This window comes from Euprymna scolopes, chromosome 13 (genome assembly GCF_053919585.1).
Source record: "Euprymna scolopes isolate OS-2025 chromosome 13, ASM5391958v1, whole genome shotgun sequence".
NCBI lineage: Eukaryota > Metazoa > Mollusca > Cephalopoda > Sepiida > Sepiolidae > Euprymna > Euprymna scolopes.
The window spans coordinates 127,595,749-127,621,770 of NC_136494.1; the positions used below are offsets into that span (position 1 = coordinate 127,595,749).

Here is a 26,022-nt window from a genome sequence, read left to right on the forward strand (position 1 = left end):
ATATATATATATATATATATGTATATATATACATATACATATATATATATATATATATATATGCACCGTGGGGTCCTGATTTTGAATCTCGCTAGATTCAGCTACTCTGATGAGTCGTAGACGACGAAACACGTGTCAGTGGATAATTATATTTTGAAAATAATATATATACCGCTCCCCATGTGGGGGTACCAAATTGGTTAAAGGGAAAATTATTCCCAACTCGCATTTAGGTAAAAATGCACTTTCGTAAATAATTGAATTCATTCAAAAAAAAAAAATATATCGCTAAAACCAAAAAAAAAAAACAAACAACATCTAAGTAATTCGCGATATATCCAGACAGTCGTGCAAGATGGGTCAGCGGTAAGGGGTTTAGGGTCATTACCGTGAGGTCACGATTTCGAATCTTGCTAGATTCAGCCACTCTGATGAGTCGTAGGCGATGAAACACATGTCAGTGGATAATTATATTTTAAAAATAATATATATATATATATATATATATATATATATATATATATATATATATATATATGGATATAGATATATAGAGATATAGTTTTTTTTTGTAAATATTCCAAGAATAATGTTTTTCCATTCATAGCATTTATAAATATAAATATAAATAATACTAAATATACTAAATTTGTCTGATCTTCAATTAGTATTCAGAGCATATATATATATATATATATATATATATATATATATATATATAGAGAGAGAGAGAGAGAGAGAGAGAGAGCGCAATGGTGAGAAGCCTTGCCTGTCATTTGGGCGGTCAGGTTTTGATCCTGCTAGCTGCACTGTATGTAGATGACTATATATATATATATCTTCTATAATATAAAGCTGAATGTGTGTGTGTATGTGTGTGTGTGTGTGTGGTCACAAATAGGCTCTTATATGGTTGACTATTTTAAAAAATTGATTACATATAATGATAGAAGATGTATCGAGATACAGGAATAGGTATGTTTGATCTGGCAGAACGGTGGTTCATTAAAATTGTGGGGTCTGCGTTCACGCCTGGTCCACAAAGTATGGAAATAAAAAATAAAAAAATAAAAAAAAAAACGTTTTTTAATATAGATGTACATAAGAATACTTTGATAAGTATGTTTTAACTTAAATAGTGGGATCTGCGTTCGCGCCTGGCCTCCATAGAATGGAAATAGGCACAAACTTTAATAAAGACTTTTCATATCTATCTGCGTAAGTATACTTTGATAATTATATTTTAGTTTGAATAAATATGAGGTGTTCGTTCGCACTTGACCTCCATAGAATGGAAATATACCACAAAGTTTAACAAGGTTTATTAATATAGATCCACAGAATATTGTGATAAGTGTTTCAGTGTGAACAGGTATGGTATAATAAATTATGGGGTTTATCTATTTTATTTTTACTTTCATCATATTTTGCTTTGGTTTTGATACCCCCAAATTCGAAGCTATCTCTTTACAACCCTTCTTTTTCATAACCTATCATACTTTCATAAATCAGAGTCCATTTTCTGTAGGCTGTTTTTGAACCCAGTCAACGACGGGTACTTTTGCTAGTATATATATATATATATATATATATATATATATATATATATATATATATATATATATATACTAGCATGGATACCCAACGTTGCCAGGGTCGACATGAAGTTCGGTTTGGCCACACCTGCTATACTAAGAATATTGACCAGCTTTTCATTATTATATATCAACTCCATCGTTACCCAAACAAAAATTGAAAAAATAAGATAACAAATGGAAACACGATAATGTAATCTCCCCCCCCCCCGCGCCGAAAAAAGCAGAAGTACGTGACAAACTCTCCACCAGATATTTCGGCAGAAGGGATACGAAGAGAAGCTATTCTCCAGATATTGAGCACCTTTTTATGACTATATTCCAGTTTAAGCGAATTTCTTTTATGCTCCGTCAGTCTAGAAAGATTTGTTATTACGATTTGTTGCAACGGAAACAAACTGCAAATAATTCGGTTTCAAAAATACCAAAAATAGAATTTGTGTTAACCGAAATACACGTTTTTATATTATAAAAATGATGAGTTATGACTTATTGTGTTATTAAAAGAAAAAAAAATTAGCAGTCAAAAAAAATGTGAAGAAAAAAAACTGGTAAAAGAACGTAAATGAAAGTTTTTTTGTCTTTGTTTTGAATAAAGAATCGTAGTTGAATTGAATTGTTTGTTTATTTTGAAATAGAAATCCACTGGACCAAAACGTTAATTGCGAAATCACGGAAATTATTTTATTTGAACTGATTTAAAAAATAATGCTGTGAAAGTGAATTATTTTTAAGGAAGGGAAATAACTCAAAACTCAAATAACTGAAACTGTTTTATAAAAAAAAAATCGATGTTGGCAAAATAAATTAAATTAAATATGTTATCAATATAAATCAAATTTAAATAATAAACTTACATAGAACACTTAAAACAATTCTCTCACTATAAACAATAACTAACACACCATTATTTAATAAATCGATTTTCCTTAATGAAATATGCAATGTCTATTTTACACGAATCATACTATATATATATATATATATATATATATATATATATATATATATATATATATATATATATATATATATAGGAATGAATGAAGCATTAAAGTAATGGACCTTTTGTATATATTAATAAAATTGTGAACAAACAAACAAATAGACAGGAATATGAATTTATATATATAGATTAAAGTTCAATTTGCAATTTTTGGAAACATGTGTTCTTTTATTTTCTCATAAGAATATATGTTACAAATTTGTTTCATTTGCAATCTTCAACAAACAGTAAAATTATGTTGTCACTGTATTTTTTAATGTAACAAACTATTCAGACAATTCTATGGAGAAAAGACATAGTGAAACACAATCTTTATGTATCGCAAACAGTCAAAATCATACCTCTGATGTCGAGGGCCTTGTTCTCGCTATTGGTCAGGTCAATAATCTTTTCATTATGAAATAAAAAGATGGAGACCTGGCCCACAATTTTTTTTTGTGCCTATTTTCTGGTGCCAAAAAACGATTCTTTTGATTGTCTGTTTTATTTGATTTTATTTAAAGCAAAATCTTTCACTGCTGGTAATAATGATAAAATAATAAAAACTAAAATATTTATTGAGTTTAAAATATCAGTAAAAATAACTACATACAAATCATCCCCCAAAAATGGGTTTTTCCGTTTTGCAATAATCGAGAATAAATAACAACTCTATAATTAAATATTTAGAGATTTATAAAGAATCGCAATTAGTAATTGTTTCATACGGAATCGGTAACTGTATCGGAATCTGGAAAACTATTGGAATCGTCCTATCAATAAAAAACAGATTATTCGTCCCATGTCTTTTTTCTTTTTTTTTTTTCAGGAACGTCACCGCTTATCAAGGCCCAAAAGCCACTCGAAGATAAGAATTAATGATTGTACTGTGGTCACCAGCACAACAGTGTAGTAATAATGAGTGATGGCAATTGAGTAATTAAATTAAGGGGTCAGTTTCATAAGAACTTGTTTACGCTGGGCTTGAAGACAACCATATTGTATACAGCTAGAAGCAGTCCAGTGGAACAGAGGTCCACAAGCGGACAATTCTAGGAAAGAAGCTTTGTTCATGAAATCTGCATTTAGATGTAAGCACAGATAGGGAGTTGATGAAATTGTTGATAGTAGTTCTAGTTAGGTAAGTGTTTTTTATGAAAGTTTGGCAAAGGGGAACCATAGATTTGATTTCAGACGATCCATTGCCATAAAACAAATTCTCAGAACAGTTTTTCACAAGTTTTATGCCAAATTTACAAATATCAAAATCAAGATATAATGATACTTTGTGTGTAAATTTTGTATTCTAAATTATCTAATGTATTCTCTGCTTCGATGGTTCCAGCTCGTTTGATTTGAAGGTCTAGTGGTCTCCATCAATTCACTAATTTGATACCTCATTATAATGAAGATTCTTATTCCAATAGATTTTTTCTAAGAACTGCAGACTTGTGGAACTCTCTTCCTGCTGATTGTTTTCTTCCTACTTGTTGACTTGATCTTTTCAAAATTAAGGTGCATATGCATCTTCTTTGTGATAATCATCTTTCATTCTTGTTAGCTTGCTGCAAAGGGGCGAAAGGCAGTGTGACGATGCCAATCAACCGTACAACTAATCAAGTTGACACAAAGCAAAGAGGTAACAGCCAAAGCACAGATGTTCAATTTAAGATGATCAGATATCATGTTTTATTGTTTAACAAGAAAAAAATAAAATGTATGACAATAGATTCAGAATCAGCTGGAGCAAGAACAGGCATCTTGTAAGGTTAAGATTCTTGGCTCCCTGGAGTAGGAACTGGTAGTGGGCACTGGAGCATATAGCCAAACGTCAGTGGACACTGGAATGGGTAGCTGGACATTGGTGGACACTCGTATGAGTAGCCAGACATCAGTGGGCGCTGGAGCAGGTAGCCAGACGTCAGTGGGCTACAGGAGCTGGTGTTTGGAAGTGCCAGAGCTGCAGGAGTGGGGTGGAGACACTGAAAGAGTAAGCTGGAGTCACTGGAAGCTGTAGAAATGAGCCAGAGTGGCAGGCTGTAAGGGAGAGTCACCAGATGGCAGGCAACAATAGAGAGTAGTATGCATATCTTACGCAGGTAGTTTAGGATTCGCATAATTAATTTGTTGAGTAGCTTTGGAAAGGGCTGTTTGGGTACTGATGCTGCTGCTCTTCATCTCCACAGCAACTCGGTTCGCCAACTTGACAAGAGTCAAGTCAAGATGGTAGCACTTCATGCTTCTGAGCTGAATTAGAACTTTGCTGTGAAAATCGTTAGCTTTATGGAAAGTTGTTTGTACTACAGGCCCCAAGGTCAATGATGGAGTTGGTAAACAATGAATGACTATAATTAATTTTACACCATATTACTTACAGTTAAAAATGCCTTCGTTGTTTATTAACTATATTTATTTTAATCTAAGTTCGAAATAATAGTCTTTTATTTTTGTTTAATTGTGAAAGATGAAGTTTTTGTGTTTTCTCTTTGTTGTTTGAAAACGGTTGTTGCTATTTTTAGCACACGTGGTTGTAACATATTTCCGTGTGTGTCAGGTTTCATATCTGTTTCTGCCTACCAGTATATGTTGTTTACACAAACAAATGAACAGTGACAGTGATCTGTGACCGTAACAAATTCTTGACATTAAAATGGCTTCATGGCTTGTTTGGAGCGATTCCCATTAAAAAAAAAATGGATAAAATAAAATTGTTTCTTAATGGACCATTTTTCAAATAAAAAGACAATGTCTGTTTTATAATGTTGTTTTTTCTTTGCTTTATTTTTCCAGCATAATGGCCTCCACATTTGCGACTGTTTTTGGTGTCCTTTTACTTTGCTTTCTGGGTCTTCATCTCACAAGTATGTCAGTTTGAAAATTCTCAAAATCATTTTTTTCTTGCCTGTTCTTTATCTTCAAAAAAATAAGTTTTTGTATTTTAATAAACTTTCTAAGATCACTCAAACTCTATCTGAAGTCTTCTTATTATTTGGCGTTTTACCTACCAATATCATAAAATCTATGAATGGTTAAAAAATATATTTCTTAGGTTCATATGAATCTGAGTCAAGCAAAAAACAGTGAGAATGTGAAAATGCACATGATCAGTTTAGACATTGTTCTGGGCTAAGCCTGACGTCGATCCAGTCAGCATTGCAATGAAAAGTCCTCACACCAAGCAAAACCAGAAACGCAGTTTATAAACAAATAATAGTTTTTTTTTTTTTTTTCAGTTTACAAATAGTAACTGTTTATTTAAGTGAATAACTGACTTGCAGCATTGAATTTTTACTTGACCAGACCAAAATGTAAGTGCTATTATCGATTCTCATGGCTGAGAGCATTAAGGGTACTTAATTTGGTAGGTAGCTCTCTGGAAAATCAATTGCCTACTTTCCAAACGTTTAACTCCCCATTTTCCTCCTCCTCTTCGGAGAGGGGGGGGTGTATCTATGACCACCTCTTCTATTTTCTTAGGATCTCTTCATCCTTAACTAGTTGTGGCCTTGTGTTAGTGGTCACTGTTTGTTTTCCCTGGGGTTAGCTGCTCCAGACATCTGTAATGTCGTTCTTGTAAACATTATGTTAATAAAAGGGAGATAACCGAAGGTCATAGGAGTTACGTCCCTTGGGACATCCGAGTTCTGAATTACTCTGGATTTTACCCGAGCTCGGAGCATGTGTTTGTTTTCTCTGTTGCGGGGTCGCGGTCGTCTGGGGAAAATTGACCCAACAGCTACCAAGGTAGACACAGGCAAAAAGTAAACAGAAAAAAGGCAAAGAAGAATGACAGACACAGGTTGTTTGGTTAAAGACAAGGGTTCACCTTTTATTTGCAAAGGAAGCGAAAAATCGTATGATCTGGATGCTGGTCACCTGGAAGGTCGCACGCCACTGGGGGCTAAGGTCTGGAGGTCTGGAACAGGTACTCTAGACGTAGTGTGGTTCAGGGTTGCTCGTCAGGTCTGAAACGATCGGCTGGATGTCAGGGCGATCCCAAAACAGCCGGTGGACACTGAGAATGAGGTGGTCAGTGTTAAGGGATATATGACACTGAGAATGTAGAATCAGTGTTAGGGAACGGACGACACTGAAAATGGAGGATCAGTGTTAGGGAATGGACGGTACTGAGAACAGAGGATCAGTGTTAGGGAACAGACGACACTGAGAACAGGAGATCAGTGTTAAGGAACGGACAGTCAGTAGAAAGCCAGGTGTGAGCGAGGTAGCAGACCAGATGTGTGAAGTGCAAGAGAGGTTGCAGGCCAGAGGAGCGAGGTGCAGGTGAGGTTGCAGGCCAGAGGAGTGAGGTGCAAGCGAGGTTGCTGGAGACTGGAAGTTGAAGTTCGCTGCTTCTGCTGGAATCCTTCGGTGCTGGTGGATTCGGTCGACGTGACTGGTAGTGTCAGTCATCATTTCAGGAACCTCCTCCTACTCCCCTGGCCGGGGCTGTGTATTTATTTGCTTCCCCACTGAGTAAATTAGGCACAAGGCCATTTTTTAATGTGGAGAGATTGGGGAAATGAGGACCAGCTCCCCGGGGAGTAGGGGAGCTGGATAGTGGCAATTGGTATGAAAGGTTTCCCCTACATTGACCAATAACTGATTGCCACAAGGGCAATGGTCTTATATGTGGGGTTTTTCCCACATATGGTCTTTGATTGCAGTATCTGCCGGAACAGATACTACACTTGGCCGTGGGCCAGGGCTGGTGCCCAGCCAAAATCTTGTCGGTTGAGCCGAGGCTGGTTGTATTCATTTGGCCAGCATGATGTTAGTGATGTTGCTCCCAATAAGACAAACAAACGACTCTAATTCTAGAACGAAAGTTATGCAATCAAAAGTAGATTGTGAGTTTGTTGATTCCATTTAAATTATTTTCGTCTAAAAAGTAAAAAGTCAACTGCCTGTTTTGTTGGCGTTTTGTTGATATATTTAAATTCCAACGTGCGTAGCGAAATCGATGATGAAAAGAGAAAGAGTAGGTGGATGAATTCACTGAACCCGGATATGTTCATACGTTGTGCCACTTTAATCACAGACCAATCTCTTCTTGATTATCTGCAGCCATGAGGGTGAGTTGCTTTCATTACATGAATTTTTCCAAAGGGATTCACATATCAAATTTGCAATTCTGAATTTTTTGGACGAGATGTGAATTTTTTGGATGAGATGTGAATTTTTTGGATGAGATGTGAATTTTTTGGATGAGATGTGAATGCTTGTGTTATGTTTATTAATCAGGTTATTATTTTCATCTTGGGTGTTATTAGCACAACGTTTTTGGTTGCTGCAACCTGCAGCCTTCTTTGGGTGTTGAGAACATGCTTCTTTTCCTACTAAGGAAAAAGAGGGTTGGCTCTGCATTACAAGAATTCAAACCATTTGTTTGAGGGTGGGTCTGTAGATAATAAAGAAGAACAACCACGAAGCTATTTAATGTCATCAGGGGTCATTAAGATATTTGTTAAAAGTTTTTCTATGGTTCAATTTTTCGGAATATCTATACTAATTGTTAATATTAGTGAAAACAAGTGTTTTATGAAACAGAGAATCGATACCTATGCAATTTTTTTTTAAACACCATGTAAGGGGGGCAACTCTGATGATGAACTTTCTTTATGATCTACAGACCCACCCTCAAACAAACAGTTTAAATCAAATGGTTTTGAAGATTTATTTTACAAATGAAATAGATTAGCGACAAAATAAAACGGATGATGCATGCTGGTTCTTTTACCTTTTTTTAATCAAACATTAGTCTCCTGGCTGGAAGAGAGTCTAGTTGGCACTGCCTTTTATCAGCTTCAGAAGTGTACTCAGCTCGACTAATAGCTGGTCTCTGATTGGACAAGCCAAAAATGAAGTTAAATGCTTGCACCAATCAGTGTCAAGTTTAGAAACTAACCATAGATTCAAAATCATGTATCACAAGTTGTTATTCCTGTTTGTTTGTTTGTTTGTTTGTTTGTTTGTTTGTTGTTGCTGTTGTTGCTGTTGATGATGATGATGATGATGATGATGATGATGATGATGATGATGATGATGGTGGTGACGACGATGACGATGACGATGATGATGATGATGATGATGATGATGATTCACTTATACATTTTGAATGAAGCAGATGATTATTATTGACATTTATTTTCCTGATATCTCTCTGGTTAGAATTCTTTCTAGAAATACATTGGGTACTTATAGGAGGAACCATGTGAAGGTTTCCAATATCCTTAAGTGAAAGTGTTTCTGTGGAACGAACTGGATTTGAACTTTGCACACCCAGATTGTGAGTCTGTGTCATTAACCACTTAGCCACCATCATTTCCTTGTCGTTGCAAGGTTGCTGAAAGTAAGCCAGAGGTCCATTTTCTACTCTTAGTGGTGACTCATTAAAAAAAAAAATAATAATTGCGAAATCAGTGAATGCGGTTACCAGGGAGCTTAAAAGTCTACTTTTTACTTTTCTCTTTTGGATTTAAAATTTTTCACTTGTACTTTCTATGAATCCAACGATTTCATTGAACAACGTCAGATTTTTGTTTGCATGTCCTCTTTTCATTTTTCAGATGGCGAATACAAAAAAGTGTGTTATTACACAAACTGGTCGCAGTATCGACAAATCCCGGCCAAATTTGTCCCTGAAAACATTTCTGTTTCACTTTGCACTCATATCATTTACACATTTGCAACATTGCAAAATAATCACCTGAAACCGTTTGAATGGAACGACGACTCCACTCCCTGGATGGTTGGAATGTGAGTTAAATTTCAGTCTTCAATAATTTTACAAAATAGCCAACAAAGCAAAATAAAAAAAAAAAGGTGGACAAATAAATATGCTACAATTAAATATTTTCAAAGGCAAACTAAACTACTTTTCTACCTACCTGGGTAAGTTTTTTATGTTTCAACTTATTTTAAAGTGTTTTTTTAGTTAAAAAATAAAGCTAGTGTAAAATCTATCAATTTAGAATGAAAAACAAATGGTAGTCTGTATTGTTTAGATTAATCATACAATTGTTCTCATCTTGAATGTTATCTGCACAACGATTTGGTCGATGTAACCTCTGACCTTTGTCAGGTGTAAAAGTTGCCATGTTTTGTCAAGAAAAAAAGGGGTAGCTCTGCATTCTAACGTTTCGAATTATTGGATTCAGTTGAGGTAAGTTTACACCAATTTTTAAATATAATTTAATTATCAGTGAATTTCTAACATTATTATTATTTATTTAAAATAAAAATACATCTAGTTAAAAACAAATAACACATGATCAACCATGCTGAAACCAGCAACTTCTTAGTTTTGTAGCAGACACAAATAGACCCCTTTTCTTCTCGCACATTCGCTTCCTCTGAGTGAGTTATGAGGCGTTAAACTGTCCAATCTGAGGACTTGCACACGAATACAAATTAACCCCTAGGGACCAGACAGCTTCCGGTCCCAGAAGAAAACTCTCTCTTACGCTACCAGCCTTCGTCGGTGCTCGACGCCTGTTCTCTTCGCTGCTCCTACTAAAGGTATTGACGACAGCCGCGGGCTGTAACTACCTCGTAAGGCAGTGGAGACCCGACTCTACTTTCTTCCTTCAGTACGCTTTGCAAATAAACCTTTCCCTTGTTAAGTTGAAGAAGTTGTTTGTCATTGTTCATAGAATTGTGTTATTTTATTTTATTAGGGAAATTCCCTAAAATGGTGACTCCGTCGTGATAACACATTTCCGAACAGACACTTCTTTCGCTTTTTAACAGGGTAAGGCGCGCATTTTAAAAACCAGCACATGGTTTCCAACCACACACATAAACAGACAACGGATTCGGGAGAGCACATTTAAAACTAAAAAAAAAAAAAAAAAAAAAAAAAACCATATCATCCTCGTCAAACACGGTAAACGAAACATTTTCAAAAACACGTGTCACACACAAAAAAAAGCTGAAAAGATTTTAACGGAAACGCATGTAATTTCAAATACATCCCACATTTTCACGGATAATAATAATAAAACGTTCAACCGGATACGTTTCCTTGAAACAAAACAAAGAAAAAACACCTTTTTCTTTCACAACGGCTCGGGCTACACATAAAAAAAACGCCAACCTACAAAAAGAGGTGACACTTTCTTGGTGTACGAAAATTCTTATACCAAACTTGAACTTCTAATGCTATCTTTTTTCTACCTTGAACATTTCTGCCGTGTTAACGCGCACCGCGCATAAGAAAAAACTCAAAAAAAAAAAAAAAAAAAAAAGAACTTTCACGAAGTTTTTCCGCATTAGCACTCTTCGGCCAAAATGTAAGTACTTAAAGAGTTCATTTATCTTCAGGTTCACACACATTTACAAAAAAAAAAAAAAAAAAAAAAAAAAAACATATTGTCCACATTTTTTTTTGCTTCACGGCTCTTCCTGGTATAATTTTGTTTTAGCTTTATTTCATGGTAATTTTGTTTCTTTTTTCTCCTCCCCCATTAGCCTGTTAAAATTTTTTTTTTGTATTGTCTCTGTTTAAAGATTTTCTCCATATTTCTCCTTTCTTCTCCACGTGGTCCATATTCGGCGTCCTTTCAGATTTCGGATACATTATATATATATATATTTTTTTAAATATTTGGTATCTACTTTCGGTAGTGACGATGACAACGTTGCCTGCCTTCGCTGGGGACGTCCGGGTTTGGTTTGCTCAACTCGAGTCTTATTTTGCGGCGAACAACGTGTCAGAGCAAACGAAGCTGCACATTTTATTCAGTGCCTTCCCCGCGTCATTGACTCCTGCGGTCAAGGACTTAATAACGGACACCCCATTAAACTCCACTTACGATAGCATAAAACGGGAGGTGCTACTACGGACGTCCGTGTCGGCGGAAAAGCGTTTTCAAACGCTGGTCCATGACGAGCACTTAGGTGACCGCAGGCCGACGGAACTACTCCGTAGAATGAGGGAACTGGCAGAGGACGTCCCTCCTGACAGTGCCTTAATTAAGCAGCTCTTTTTCTCAAGGCTGCCGGCGCAGGTAAAGGCCATACTTGCGCCAATGTTTGAAAAACACACCGTCGATGTAGTAGCAGCATCGGCGGACAAGGTCATGGACTTTGTGAGGGGGCCTACCACCGCGGCGATTCCACAACAGCCTGCTGAGGTACCCGCAGGCACCGCAAATGTAAGACAGGATGCTACATCGGTGGCTATACTAACGGCCATCGAACGCCTCACTAGAGAGGTGAGCAAGCTCAATATGGGCAGGTCGCACTCACCCAGACGCCGCTACAAAAGCCGCTCATCTTCCCCGCACCACCGTCGCCGTGCAAACATGCTGGGACTATGTTTTTATCATAGTCGCTATGACGCTGAAGCACGGAACTGTAAAATGCCCTGCACTTTTAACAACCAGGGAAACTAAATTGTGGAAAGACGAGCACGGCAAACTTTCCACAAAATGCAAATAACCGTGCCTATTTCGTCACTGACGTAAAATCTCAAACACGTTGCTTGGTAGACACTGGCGCTGCTTGTAGTATATGGCCACTTAGGCTACTTAAAGAAAGGCCACCAGTGTCATTGATAACACTGCAAGCGGTGAACCATTCACCTATCCCCACGTACGGTCAAATTTCACGTTCTCTGGACTTGAATTTACGGAGAGACTTTACGTGGGTTTTCACTGTAGCAGATCTACCGTACCCAATACTAGGCGCGGATTTCTTGCATAATTTTAATTTAATGGTCGACATGCGCAGACGCCGGCTGATAGACGCTAGCACGGAACTTTCCGTCCCTGGCTCGTTATCTAATGCCCCATCTATCAGCCCGGTATTTTTCATTGCCGCTGCAAATGACCCATACCATGAGGTGCTACACTCCTACCCGGAGTTAACCAATTTAAATTTTGTGGTGAGCAAACCCACGCACACCACAAAACATCACATTGAGACCACAGGTGCTCCTGTGTTCTCACGCCCTCGTCGCCTTCCTGTGGATAAACTTAAAGCAGCGAAGGCAGAATTTAATCATATGCTACAGTTGGGAATTATACGCCCCTCGTCCAGTCCTTGGGCTTCCCCTCTGCATATGGTTCCAAAACGAGACGGAGATTGGCGTCCAACTGGGGACTATAGACGACTCAATGCCATGACGGTACCTGATCGTTACCCAATCCCGCATATTCAGGACTTTGCTTCCTCTCTGCATGGTTGTAAGACTTTCTCTAAGCTAGATCTGGTTAAGGCTTACCATCAGATCCCGGTGAATCCGGCCGACATACCCAAAACTGCGGTTACAACTCCATTTGGAGCGTTTGAATTTCTTACTATGCCTTTCGGCCTACGTAACGCTGCCAGTACTTTTCAGCGCTTTATGGATGAAGTAGTGCGTGATTTAGATTTCGTCTATAACTATATAGATGACATTCTCGTGGCAAGTGCCTCACCTGAGGAACACGTCACTCACCTCTGCCTACTTTTTGAACGGTTTCAGCAATACCAAGTGAGGATTAACCCTGGTAAATGCGTTTTCGGTGTTACGTCACTAGTTTTCCTGGGCCACATTATCAGCCCAGACGGTATATCTCCGTTGCCGGAAAAGATGAAGGCTCTACAAGACCTTCAACCGCCCACTTCACTTCGCCAACTTAGGCACTTCCTTGGTCTGTTGAATTACTACATACGCTTTATCCCACACTGTGCGGATCTCTTAGCTCCTCTTTCCGACCTGTTACGTAACAGGAAGAAGAAAAACGAGCAGATCTCACTTAATGAGATCCAACTTAGAGCATTTGCTGAAGTGAAAAATAAACTAGCGACGACATCTTTGCTGGCACATCCTGTACCCGATGCCCAGTTTTCACTGGTCGTTGATGCATCGGGCACAGCTGTAGGTGCAGTGCTGCAACAGCAGCACCAACAACAGTTACAACCTCTAGCATACTTTTCGCGACAGCTGAAACCGGCCGAACAACGTTACAGCACGTTTGGCGGCGAACTACTGGCAATGTACCTCGCAGTGAAACACTTCCAACATTCACTCGAGGGCCGACAATTTGTGATCTACACCGATCACCGTCCGCTTACATACGCACTGCGTGCTAAGCCGGACAAATATTCTCCCCGCGAAACACGTCATTTGGACTTTGTTTCGCAGTTTACTAGTGATATCCGACATATCGCGGGTGAGCAGAACGCAGCAGCAGACGCATTGTCTCGCCTGCCCATCAATTCTCTGTCCTCACCATCGGATATCGATTTGCAACAGATGGCCTTAGACCAGCCAAGTCTGGACACGTTGGATCCATCGTCACCTGAATTCGGGACTTGCAAATTCGCATATCTGCCCGTGCCTACTTCTGACACGCAGATCATCTGTGACACCTCAACGGATTCACCTCGACCATTCGTTCCAACGACCCACCGTAGAGTTGTTTTCGACACTCTACACAACCTGGCACACCCCGGACGCAAAGCCACAGTAAAGCTGATTACAGCTAGATTTTTCTGGCCTAACATGAGGCGTGACATCATTGCTTGGTCACGTTCCTGTGTATCCTGCCAAAAATCAAAGGTGCACGAGCATATCCGCGCACCCCTTGGAACATTCAGCACCCCATACGCTCGGTTTAGCCATGTTCACATTGACTTGGTTGGACCATGGCCGGTCAGTCAGGGATTCACTTATCTCCTGACCTGCATAGACCGTTTCACACGGTGGCCAGAAGCCATCCCACTTAGTGACATTTCGGCTGAATCTGTAGCGCGAGCCCTTATATCAGGCTGGATATCGCGCTACGGAGTTCCCACTACAATCACCACTGATCGTGGTGCACAATTCGAATCCCACCTATTCCGGGAACTGTCCAAGATCCTCGGGATCACTCGCATTCGGACAACAAGCTATCACCCTGCTTCAAATGGGATGATAGAACGCTTCCATCGCCAATTGAAAGCTGCATTACGCGCTTACCCTGATCAACAGCGATGGAGCGAGTACATACCGGTCATCCTTCTTGGCTGTCGGGCATCAATCAAGGAGGACCTGGGATATTCCGCAGCCGAACTGGTCTATGGAGCACCTCTATCGTTGCCAGGTCAGATGCTGACCCCGATAGAGGATATATCAACTGACACAGCTCTATATGTCAACAGACTACGAGCTTATCTCAGTAAGCTACCGCCGATGCACCCTAGGGAACAGACCATTAAATCTTTGGTTTCGAAGGACATAGCGACATGGACTCACGTGTTCCTTAGAAAGGACGCAGTAAAAGCCCCCCTAACTCCACCTTACACTGGCCCTTATCGCGTGCTTTCACGCACTGATAAAACTTTTATCCTAGACATTAGTGGTAAAAAAGAGACAGTATCGGTAGATAGGGTAAAAAGAGCCTTTCTGGACACATTAACACCTGAGCCACACATTCCTCCAACATACACACAGCATAATCATACACCTGAGGTAAATGTTCCACGTGAGAACAATTATGTGACCACTACACGTAGTGGTCGACGGGTACATTGGCCGAAGAGACTTTGCAAAACAGTGTATTTCTGTTGAAAAAGAACATTTTTTCTTCTCTCCTTTTTAGAACAGAACGTTTTGTGCAAATATTCCAACTTTTCACAGAAAAGTAAGAACATTTTTTTTTCTGCAAGAAAATAACCTAAAGAGACGGACATTTCTTATTGTATTTTTCTTTCTGCTATTTGTTATGCTACCTTTCTCTCTGTCGGCTTTCAGCCTAAGCAGGGGGTTATGTAGCAGACACAAATAGACCCCTTTTCTTCTCGCGCATTCGCTTCCTCTGAGTGAGTTATGAGGCGTTAAACTGTCCAATCTGAGGACTTGCACACGAATACAAATTAACCCCTAGGGACCAGACAGCTTCCGGTCCCAGAAGAAAACTCTCTCTTACGCTACCAGCCTTCGTCGGTGCTCGACGCCTGTTCTCTTCGCTGCTCCTACTAAAGGTATTGACGACAGCCGCGGGCTGTAACTACCTCGTAAGGCAGTGGAGACCCGACTCTACTTTCTTCCTTCAGTACGCTTTGCAAATAAACCTTTCCCTTGTTAAGTTGAAGAAGTTGTTTGTCATTGTTCATAGAATTGTGTTATTTTATTTTATTAGGGAAATTCCCTAAAGTTTCGTAAATATTATGTTTCTAAGAACTTACAATTGGATGATGGATTTAATTAAAAATTTAATCATAATGAATTTAAAATTATACCCCTAGGATTTCCTGATATTTATAATTTGTGTAAACTTTTTTTTTTTTTTTTCATCTATTTTTGCTTTGTTGGCTATTCTAGAAAATCCTTTTATTTTTTCCTCTTTTCAAAACAAATTTGAAATATTTTTTCAAAAAAAAAACATTCATAAATCTTTGCATTTTCATAATTTTGCAGTCGCTAAGAAAGTCCAACTTTTGGTGAACAAATAAATTGAAAGAAACTAAAATAACAAGTAAGGGAGGTCTGGTAGAAATTGAATACAGCTTTGTTAGCATTAAAAAATGAAAAGCTAGCTGTTTTATTAGCATGAAAAAAATGAAAAGCTAGCTGTTTTTATTAGCATTAAAAAATGAAAAGCTAGCTGTTTTTATTAGCATTACAAATGAAAAGCTAGCTGTTGTTATTAACATTAAAAAATAAAAAGCTAGCTATTTTTATTAGCATGAAAAAATGAAAAGCTACCTTTTTCATTAGCATTAAAAAATGAAAAGCTAGCTATTTTTATTAGCAATAAAAATGAAAAGCTAGCTGTTTTCATTAGCATGAAAAAATGAAAAGCTAGCTGTTTTTATTAGCATGAAAAAAATGAAAAGCTAGCTATTTTTATTAGCATTAAAAAATGAAAAACTAGCTTATTTTCCAAAGCCAGGTTAACAATGATTAAAAAAAAAAAAAACATAAAAGGAGTCACAAAAAAGGTAATTTTGAAAAGTAATATCAGGGTATAAGTTTTGGATTCAACACTAACCAATAATAACTGCATGAGTTTTCACAGAAAAACAAACAAAGAGATTGAGAAAAAAAAAGCCATACAATTAAAATAAAAATGGATATATACAATTAAAAGATCTTTTCAAATATCAGGCTGGAAAGTCTCTTTTCCAATGGCCTCTGGACCAAATTTTTTTCTTTGAAATCTGTTTCAAAATGGCCTCTTTTTGTTTTCTTTTTCAAAACCTATCTCAGTTTTCAACCCCTTTTTATCTCAAAACAGATTCCTCTTTAAGAGTCTCCCTCAGAATCTTATTCTTTTTAACCTCTTCTGGTCAAATAAATTTAATTGTTTTAGAGTCTTCTTACTCTAACATTCTTTTTTTAAAGAAACTCAGATTCTTAAATTTCCTTTGTTCAACAAACAACAGGATCCGACTAAACAAATTTGTTTTACTAAAGGGGAGTTTCTCAAGAAATCTTCTTTAAAATTCACTTTTTTCTTTTAGAGCTCGTTTACTCTTTCCTTAAAGATGTGGGGGGGGGTGATAAATATATATTGACTTTGCTATGAGAGGACTGTAAAAATAACAAGAAGTCTCATTCTAACATTTAAAAGCAACTTTATTGATTTTCTTCATTAGTAAGAATAATGAAACGGATTAGGCGTTAAAAGAGTTTCTGTGTAGAGACATTGATGATTATACAGGTCTGTTGAAAGAAAAAGAGTTCAGATATGTCTGTGTATGAAGTAATCGTGCATAGCCATGATATATTATTTGTCTCCTAGAAGTTTGTGTCTCTCTCGGTGGGGCATTAGAATCAGTCAATGGGGTCCTGGATATGACCTTAAACTATATCCAGTGGTGAGGCCCCAGATTGTGGGCTTTGGGGAGTGTGGAGCCACCCTTTAATTACCATTGCTCCCAGGTCCACTCTGACCTGGAGTGGTAGTACCTGTTAGGGTCCCAACTATGGGTTAAACAGAAACCGACGTGAAAACAACAAATATATTCCATTAAAAATATTTTTCTTCAAAATCTTTGGATTCGGCATTAAATAACCCGAAAAGGGTTGATATGCCATAAAACAAAAACAACCAACCAACCGACCTAGAAGTTCATAGTAGGATCGTGCGTCCATGTATGGGCAAAAGATTAAAGAGTCCTGTGATAAAAAGAGAGTATGTATGTGTACAGCATGTAGAGATAGCCATGTTGGCTTGTTTGTTTTCACGTCATAGTCGAAACCCATGCCCGTAGGCTGGGTAAGTTCTTGTGTGTGTCACAAGAGAGAAGTTGGAAGTAATAGGTCCGTTCCATGTAGAGTTGTTCTCAGTCTAAAATCTGAGGAGAAAGAGAGCGAGTGTGTTGCTGGTTTAACATTTTATAAATTCGGTCATGTGACCGAGAGTTGGCTTCTAATTGGACATGCCAGGAAGGAAACTCTCCAGCTATGAGAATTTGCTCCTATTTATGTTTGTTGCAAATCCGTATGCTACAAACACCCTTTTCTTTGGATTTGTTTTCGGCACAAAACTAAAAATGTTTATGAAATAAAAGAAAGATTCTTTTATGTGTAACTGTGATGGTAAGTTGTTTATTAGAAAATTTGAAGTAGTGAAGATTTTTAATATGTCCGTTGATGACAGTTGTTTGTAAAAATCCGCTTTTATCCACACGAGGCTTGTTTGTATAACCGTGTTCAAATTTGTTTCATAGAATTGTAAAAATGTCTTTAAATTTGAATTATTTTAGTGGAATTTGAAGTCATTAAATTGCTGTTTCTGATTGTTAAACGTCAGTGACATATTGTTTTGTTGAAAAATTTACTTCAGAAATGACTTCCGGTAGAGGTTGTGAAAAAGTAAATGTTATTTTATTTTTTTTTACATAGGCGGCACCGCTTATCAAGGCCGATAGGCCACTCAAGGATAAGGGTTAAAAAGTGTACAGTAGTCAAAAGGACAATATAGTAATCGATAGTAATGGAAATTCAGTAAATTTGTTAACTTAAGTGGAACAGCTCATCAGAAACTTGATCACATTGGACTTGAAGACAACCATATTATAGACAGCTGGAAAGCAGGAAAACGGAAGACAATTCCACAGGCGTGCAGTTCTAAGAAAGAAGCTTTGATCATGGAATCTATGTTTTGGTTTAGGCACAGATAAAGAGTGGGGGGAATTATTGATAGTGTTTTCAGCTAGTCGAGTGTTTCTTGTGAAAGTTTGGCGAGGGGGGACCATAGATTGAAGCTCAGTCGAACACTTTCCATGAAAATAATGATAAAGCAGAGAAAAACTCGCAACATCTCTTCTGTGAGATAGAGGTTGCAGCGAAGAGAAAAGGACATCTCCCACAAGGCCACGAAGTCTATTTTGAACCCTATCAAGGCAGGACAAGTCTTTTCTAGCAGTTCCTGCCCATATGTGGCAACAGTATTCCATCCTTGGACGTATCTGGCTCTTATATAGATAGAGAATTGCATCAGCAGTGAGATATCTACTGGATCAATAGAAGGATCCGACCATTTTTCCAGCGACCTTGGCAATGTTATGAGTTGTTCTTCAGTGAAGGTTATTTTGAATGGCTAGTCGCCAGTAATGAATTTTTGTTTTGACTCGAATGTTCGGTGAACAGTTATTTATTTTTTCTGTGAAAAAAGAAGAATGGTTACTTTTCAGTGAAAAGAATTTTTTTTTTGTCAAATAAATTTGTGTGGGGAATGGCAGAGTTAGGCACAAAATTGGTTTTTACTGTAAGGAATATCCATTATTTTAATTGGAATTCATTATTGAGATGAGTATTATTTATATTCATTTATTGCGGACTTTTATTCTCATCTTTTATTAGTTGTTGTTTCATGACATTTCGGCCAACTATTCCTCTGGCCTTCGTCAGGTGGTAACCGCGACGGATAGGAACTTTTAATCTCCTAACTGCATTCTCAGCAATCACTGCCATCCGTAGTTGTTGTCGTCACACCACATTTTGGCCAAGTAAGCCTCTGGCCGGTTTTGGGTAGGATTGAAACCGCTATCTTTAGACAATGCTCATCATAGAGATTAAACGTCTCTATCAACTGCGCCACAGGCCCTGAAAGACGATCAAGGTTGGATTTTTTTTATGTTATAAATCCAGGTTTTATTTATTATCTGATCTTCCATGATCGAATGGTATATATATTATTTAATTGGAATTCATTATTGAGATGAGTATCATTTATATTAATTTATTTATTGTGGACTATTATTCTCATCTTTTATTCGTTGTTGTTTCACGACGTTTCGGCCAACTATTCCTCTGGCCTTCGTCAGATAATAAATAAAACCTGGATTTATAAGATAAAAAAATCCAACCTTGATCGCCCTTCGGGGCTCGTGGCGCAGTTGATAGAGACGTTGAATATCTAAGGTTCCAGGTGAGGATTGTCTGAAGATAGCGGTTTCAATCCTACCCAAAACCGGCCAGAGGCTTACTTGGCCAAAACTTGGTGAGACGACAACAACTACGGATGGCAGTAATTGCTGTGAATGCAGTTGGAAGATTTGAAGTTCCTATCCGTCGCGCTTACCACCTGACGAAGGCCAAAAGATGAGAATAATAGTCCGCAATAAATAAATTAAAAGGAATATTCAGTTCTCGAAAAAGGATTGGATTGGGAATAAAAATAAAAATTGCCCCAGTCTGTAAGGATTTATTCATCACTAAATAAGGACAGAAAAGATAAAGTATAGTATTGAACTACATTAGCCAAAAGACTAGTCTATAAAGTCATTCTCACTTTAGTAAAAGTTTAAAGGGAGATAACTTAGATCAAGTCCAAGAGAGATAACTCTTTATTTGCTGAGCAATATTAATTGTATTTGTTAAGGTGTTTAGATCAAAGATGACAAAATATACAATGGCGCAACAAGGGGGGAGGCAGGAGGCAGTCTGCCCAGGGAGGAGGCGGCATTTTGAAAGGGTAAAAATAGAAAATAAAAAAAATAAATAAAAGCTAACAAAAAAATCTGAAATTTTACACCAGGTTGTAAAAAAACAGGAACTTTTAGAGGTATCGGAATCGGAAAAATGTGTCCTTATTTTCCGATTCCAAAATCGACTCTTAAAATTTTTTTAATTAATTTTTCATTATTTGTACTAATGATAAATAATTTTTTTTTTAAATTATCACTAAAACTAAAATGATAATAACATCAAAATATGATGCTAATTTATTTTACTTGTAAAACAAAATAATAATAATAATAATAATAATAATAATAATAATAATAATAATAATAATAATAATAATAATAAATTGCTTAAATTCTCTAGGTAACAACCTTTCAAAGAAAGCAGTTGATTTACATGTTCTGAAAAAATGCTGAAAAATTAAACACAACATTTTCGTCAAGAAAAATACTTTCAAACATCACTGATAATTAAATGATGCAACGGAAAATTGGACACTGGAAAATTAGCAACAGAAAATTACATAATTTTGGAATTGTAGAAACATTAAGCAACTATGGAATAAAAATCGACTGAAAACAAATTTTATAATCGTCCTGTCGGGGAATATAATTTAAAATAGGAACTAAGTACTACACTTCAAATACTATTTCAGTGGCTTTCTTTTCAATAGTTTAAATACTGCCGAATTCCTTTCAAGTTTCGGAACAGTCACGGAGTAATTGATTTTTCTTTTGAATTATTAACAAAATTTTATAATCGCTGACGTATTTATGAATAAACCGAAATGTATTATGAATTAATTCTGGTAATAGGATTTTAATTCATTACTTTTTTTTTATTAATATAATAATTGTAAAAGATAATACAAGAAGAATCTCCTTAGAACGCGTACCTAACTTAGAAAAATCGACTTACTTGCTTTCAAACAATAGTAAATATTTAAAAATATGTATATTTCTGTGAGAGGCACTTGAATCTTATTTAAAACTATTTTTTTAGTAATATATAAATTGTAAAAGATAATACAAGAAAAATGTCCTTAGGACGCGCACCTAAATATTTAAAAATATGTATAGTTCTGTGAGAAGCACTTGAATCCAGTGTTGATACATCAAAAACTGTCAATGATGATGATGCACATGAAGTTGAAGAATTGGAAGGACAACTACTAGTTGGTACAAAAATGTACACTGCAAGCGATTTTACAGATGTTGGTCTATGGCTTGTTGCAATTAACCATGAAATTCGCACTATGCTTGCCAGGCAGAGATCTGCTGCTGTGCAGCACTTCGATTATGAATTCAAGGAAGTAGCGTGACCAGGAATGAAAACAAAAGGCAACGTTAGAAAGCTAACAAAAAACTGGTTCTATCGGGTTTTGCAGAATGGTGAGAAAAGTTTGCAAACATGGATGGTGTATTCTCCTTCCAGAGAAGCCTTATTTTACTTCTGCTACAGACTGTCGAGTTTTTCTGCTGATGTGAGTTTTATGAATTGGTGGAAATTAAATCGAAAAATATATGAACAAGAAGCTAGCACAGCTGGAAGTAGTTAGAAATCCGACTTGCTGAAGGAAAGGTAATTGGCAAAGTAAAGCAAAATCTTATTGAGAATGAAACTAACAAGTGGTGGGAAATCCTAGCTAGATTGCTGGACATCAGGTTTCTTGCTAACCAGAATCTGGCACTACGGGGTCACTGGGAAGACATCCATGATGATGAAAGAGATCAAGAAAACAAAGGAAATTTTTTAGAATTGGTAAATTTATTGGCCAAATATGACCCTATGTTCCGTGAACATTTGGTGAAAGTTAACCTGGAAAGAAAATCGCTACTTCTTATCTATCACCAGAAATTCAAAATGAATTTGTGAGCATTTTGGCAAAGCAGGTAAGAAAGAAAATCATCGATCAAGGAAAGCAAGTATTTTTGCATATTTTTTGATAGCACTGTTGATGTGTCTCACAAGGACAGATGAGTTAGGTGTTGCATTCGTAAAAAAATGACGAAAATGAAGGTGGAGGTGGAGGAGTCGTTTCTCCACTTCATCGAGACAAAAGGTTAAAAGTGTCGAGAAAATTTCTGAACTGATTTTGAGAGAACTGGAAAACGATAGGATTCAGGTTGGTAACTGTATTGGCCAGGCATTTGACAATGTCACTATTGTGGCAGGCCACCAATCGGGTGTGCAGAAATGCATCTCCAAAATAGACCCAAAAGTTTTATTTGTGCCATACACAAACCATTCACTAAATCTGCCTTAGCAGTTCACTCTGTTAAATTTTTTGGCATACTTGACTGGTTATTCTCATTCTTTTCTGCCTCTACACATCGCTGGAACGTCCTGATTCAGTTGACCTAAGTATCAAGTGGACTGTGGAAACTAGATGAACTAGTAGAGCAGCCACTGAAAATATTGTGATAAAAAATTATTGGAAGTCGTCATTGCCCTGGAACATCTCACGGAAGAAGGAGAAAATGCAACTCTAACATTAGATACATCTTTAATTCTCAACTCGGTACTGTCATTTCCGTTTCTTTTATTTCCATGCCTTTGGAAAACTATTCTCCCATAAATCCATGATGCCCAGAAGTATCTTCAAACAAAAAAGTTGGATTAGCAACAAAGTTTTGTCAGGCTGACAGCGTTGAGAGATTGCCTTCTTCAGAATAGAGAAAAGATGGTGGACACTTAAATAAACGAGTCAAAAAAAAACTCTGGTCTGAAATGGAGATAAGCATGGAGCATCGCATCTGCAAAAAGAAATGAATGGATGGTGAAGGGTTGACAGATGCAGCACTGGGGTTTGAATCTGAGTTAAGACGGGAAATACTGTCTGTCATAGACAGGTTGACTGAAGAAATATCTTGCAGATTTCAACAAGTTCACAATCTTTGAAATAAATATGCTTTTCTTACACCATCAAACCTGCTTGATGATAATTAATTGTCAAAACTGCCCACCTGTAGAACACTGTTCGGCTGGCCTGCTTCTCAGTTGAATACAGTATGGTAGCCTTCAAGTCCAATGTAAACAAGTTCTTGTTGAGCGGTCCCCTTAAATAATTCAAATTCTATCCAATCTACACCATTAACGATTACAACACTACAACCTTATATTCATTAATTCTTATCCTCGAGTGGCCATCAGCCATGATATGTGGTGACTCCCAAGTAGAAATAAAAAGAAGGACAATGTAGAGAAAGAAGAAACCCACAGTTGTTCATTGTTGCAGAAAACTACATTTCGTTTATTTTAGTATGGGAAATGTCATAATTTTCCAGTTATAATAAATTCCAATCAAATTAAAGAAATTAATCTGAGAAAATTAATTCCCAAAAATTTTATATTCATGAAAATATTTCATTTTTTTAATATTTTTAAAGATATTATCCATTTTTGCTTAAATATTAATATTAGACATTCTTTTGTTTATAAATCTGAAAATTCAAACAAATAAAAAAAAAAACGAATATCAAATTGATTTCAGACTATTATTCTTAAGATTAGTTTTATATTTATTTTTTAAAATTTTGGAAATCAACAAAATAAAAGTTGAAGTTTATAGAAACAAAAGTCGTTTGAAAAATAATTGATTAAAACTAAAAACATTTATTTATTTGCGGACTGTTATCCTCATCTTCATAGTTGTTGTTGCACCACGTTTCGGCAAACTCATCCTCTGGCCTTCTTTGAGGCCCATGGTGCAATGGATAAAAGTGTTGAATCTCTACGGATTCCAAGTGAGCATTGTCTGATTATAGCAGTTTCAATCCTACCCAAAAAACAGGCCAGATAATGAGTTGGCAAAAATGTGGTGAGACAACAACAACTATGGACAGCAGTAACTACTGGAGATACAGTTTTGAGACTCAGCATTCCTATCCCATCACGGTTAATCACATGAAGATGAGGATAACAGTCTTCAAATAAATAAATGAATACAAAAATTACTCATCTCAAAGGATTCCAATGATAAATAAACTTAAATAATCGTCTAATGGCAATTTTTGTTTGCCTTTATTTCAGGTATGCCCGTGTCATGAAGCTGAAAAAGAAAGATCCAAATTTACAAGTTCTTCTTGGAGTTGGAGGATGGAATATGGGATCATATCTCTTCTCAAAAATGGTAGCTAACATTCAGAACAGAAAAATGTTTTACACGAATGCTACCGGTTTTCTGAGAAAGAGAAATTTTGACGGACTTGATATCGACTGGGAATATCCAGGAAGTCGTGGAAGTCCAGCTGTTGATAAAAAGAACTATGTATCACTTTTGCAGGTAACATATCGGCCATTTTATTCATTTCTTTTAAACATTAGTTTTCAATTTGTCCGTTTTATAATTTGTAAAATAATGTGTGAAATTTGTCGTCATCATCATTGTCTACAGCAAAAACGTAAGTCTTATAAACAAACATTTTATTAAAAAAAAAAAAATCCATCCGTTTTAAACGCTAACCTGTTGGATTTTGTTTTTGTCCGATTTCTACATTTGTTCATTTGTAAAATAATGGATGAAATTTATCATCATCATCATCATCATCATCATCATAAAAATCAGAGATAAACTAAAAAAAAAAAAAAAACCTAAATAAAAGAATGTGACCAATAAGTTTTTATTTTTAATATATTTTTTTTAAAAAAGAAACTCATTCACCCTAGTTAGGTTGAATCAGCTTCCTCTGAAGGAGGAAGTTTCAAGGGAATATCAAATTCACAAGTGGTTCCCAGTAGAATGTATATCCTAGTCAGGGGAGATGACAACATTGCAAGAAGGTGTTGACGACCTCCTCCATGCAAAAAACAAATATTATAGAGTCATAATATATATATGAGATGCATTCTAAAAGTAATGCCTCCGATTTTTCTTATTCCACTTAATTGGATCAGATGGGATTAAAAATTGCATTGTTATGATACTGAACTTATGCATTCATGACCTGAAAGTTTCATCTCTCTGTTGCAGATATTGACCATTTAAGACTCTAAGAAAGCAATCTCTGTCATGAACGTGTGTCAAACGCAGAGATGCATCATTGAATTTCTGACAAAAATGCATTGAGAGTAATGGTGATTATGTAGAAAAATAAATTCTGGAGCACAAAAAGGTTGTTTGCGTTAATGGTTCCACTCCCGTCTTCATAACTTTTCAACTTTTTGAGAGAAAAAAATAGGAGTTTCTTCTGGAATGACCATCGGATGACAAAATGCACTCCAGACACTCATGCACAGCTATCATTCATCATCGTTCATTACTAACAAAAGTGCATTGAGAATGGTGGTGACTATGTAGAAAAATAAATTCTGGAGCAGCGCAAAAGATCACTCGTTTTAATGGTACAATTCCCGTCTCTTTGTAACTCTTCAACTTTTTGAGTTAAAACAAAATAGGAGGCTTTACTTTGGGAATGAACCATATATATATATATATATATTATTGTTTATGAAATATATTATTGTTTATGAAATAAACAAAAAATAAGATTCTTTCTATCTGGGAAAATTGGCAAAAGTCGGTCATCTAGCCTTGTGTTTGAGATCGTAACTTC

General features: G+C 36.6%; 1 protein-coding gene across 1 annotated transcript in view; it reads left to right on the forward strand.

Annotated features, from left to right (window-relative positions):
* The window catches only part of LOC145292182 (chitotriosidase-1-like), a 75,299-nt gene that overhangs the window by 24,137 nt on the left and 25,140 nt on the right, over positions 1-26,022 (forward strand). The window contains exons 2-4 of the mRNA XM_080138470.1: positions 5,371-5,441; positions 9,150-9,339; positions 24,500-24,752. Coding sequence (XP_079994596.1) covers positions 5,375-5,441; positions 9,150-9,339; positions 24,500-24,752 — 510 coding nt within the window. The 5' untranslated portion in view covers positions 5,371-5,374. The remainder of the gene's footprint in view (positions 1-5,370; positions 5,442-9,149; positions 9,340-24,499; positions 24,753-26,022) is intronic.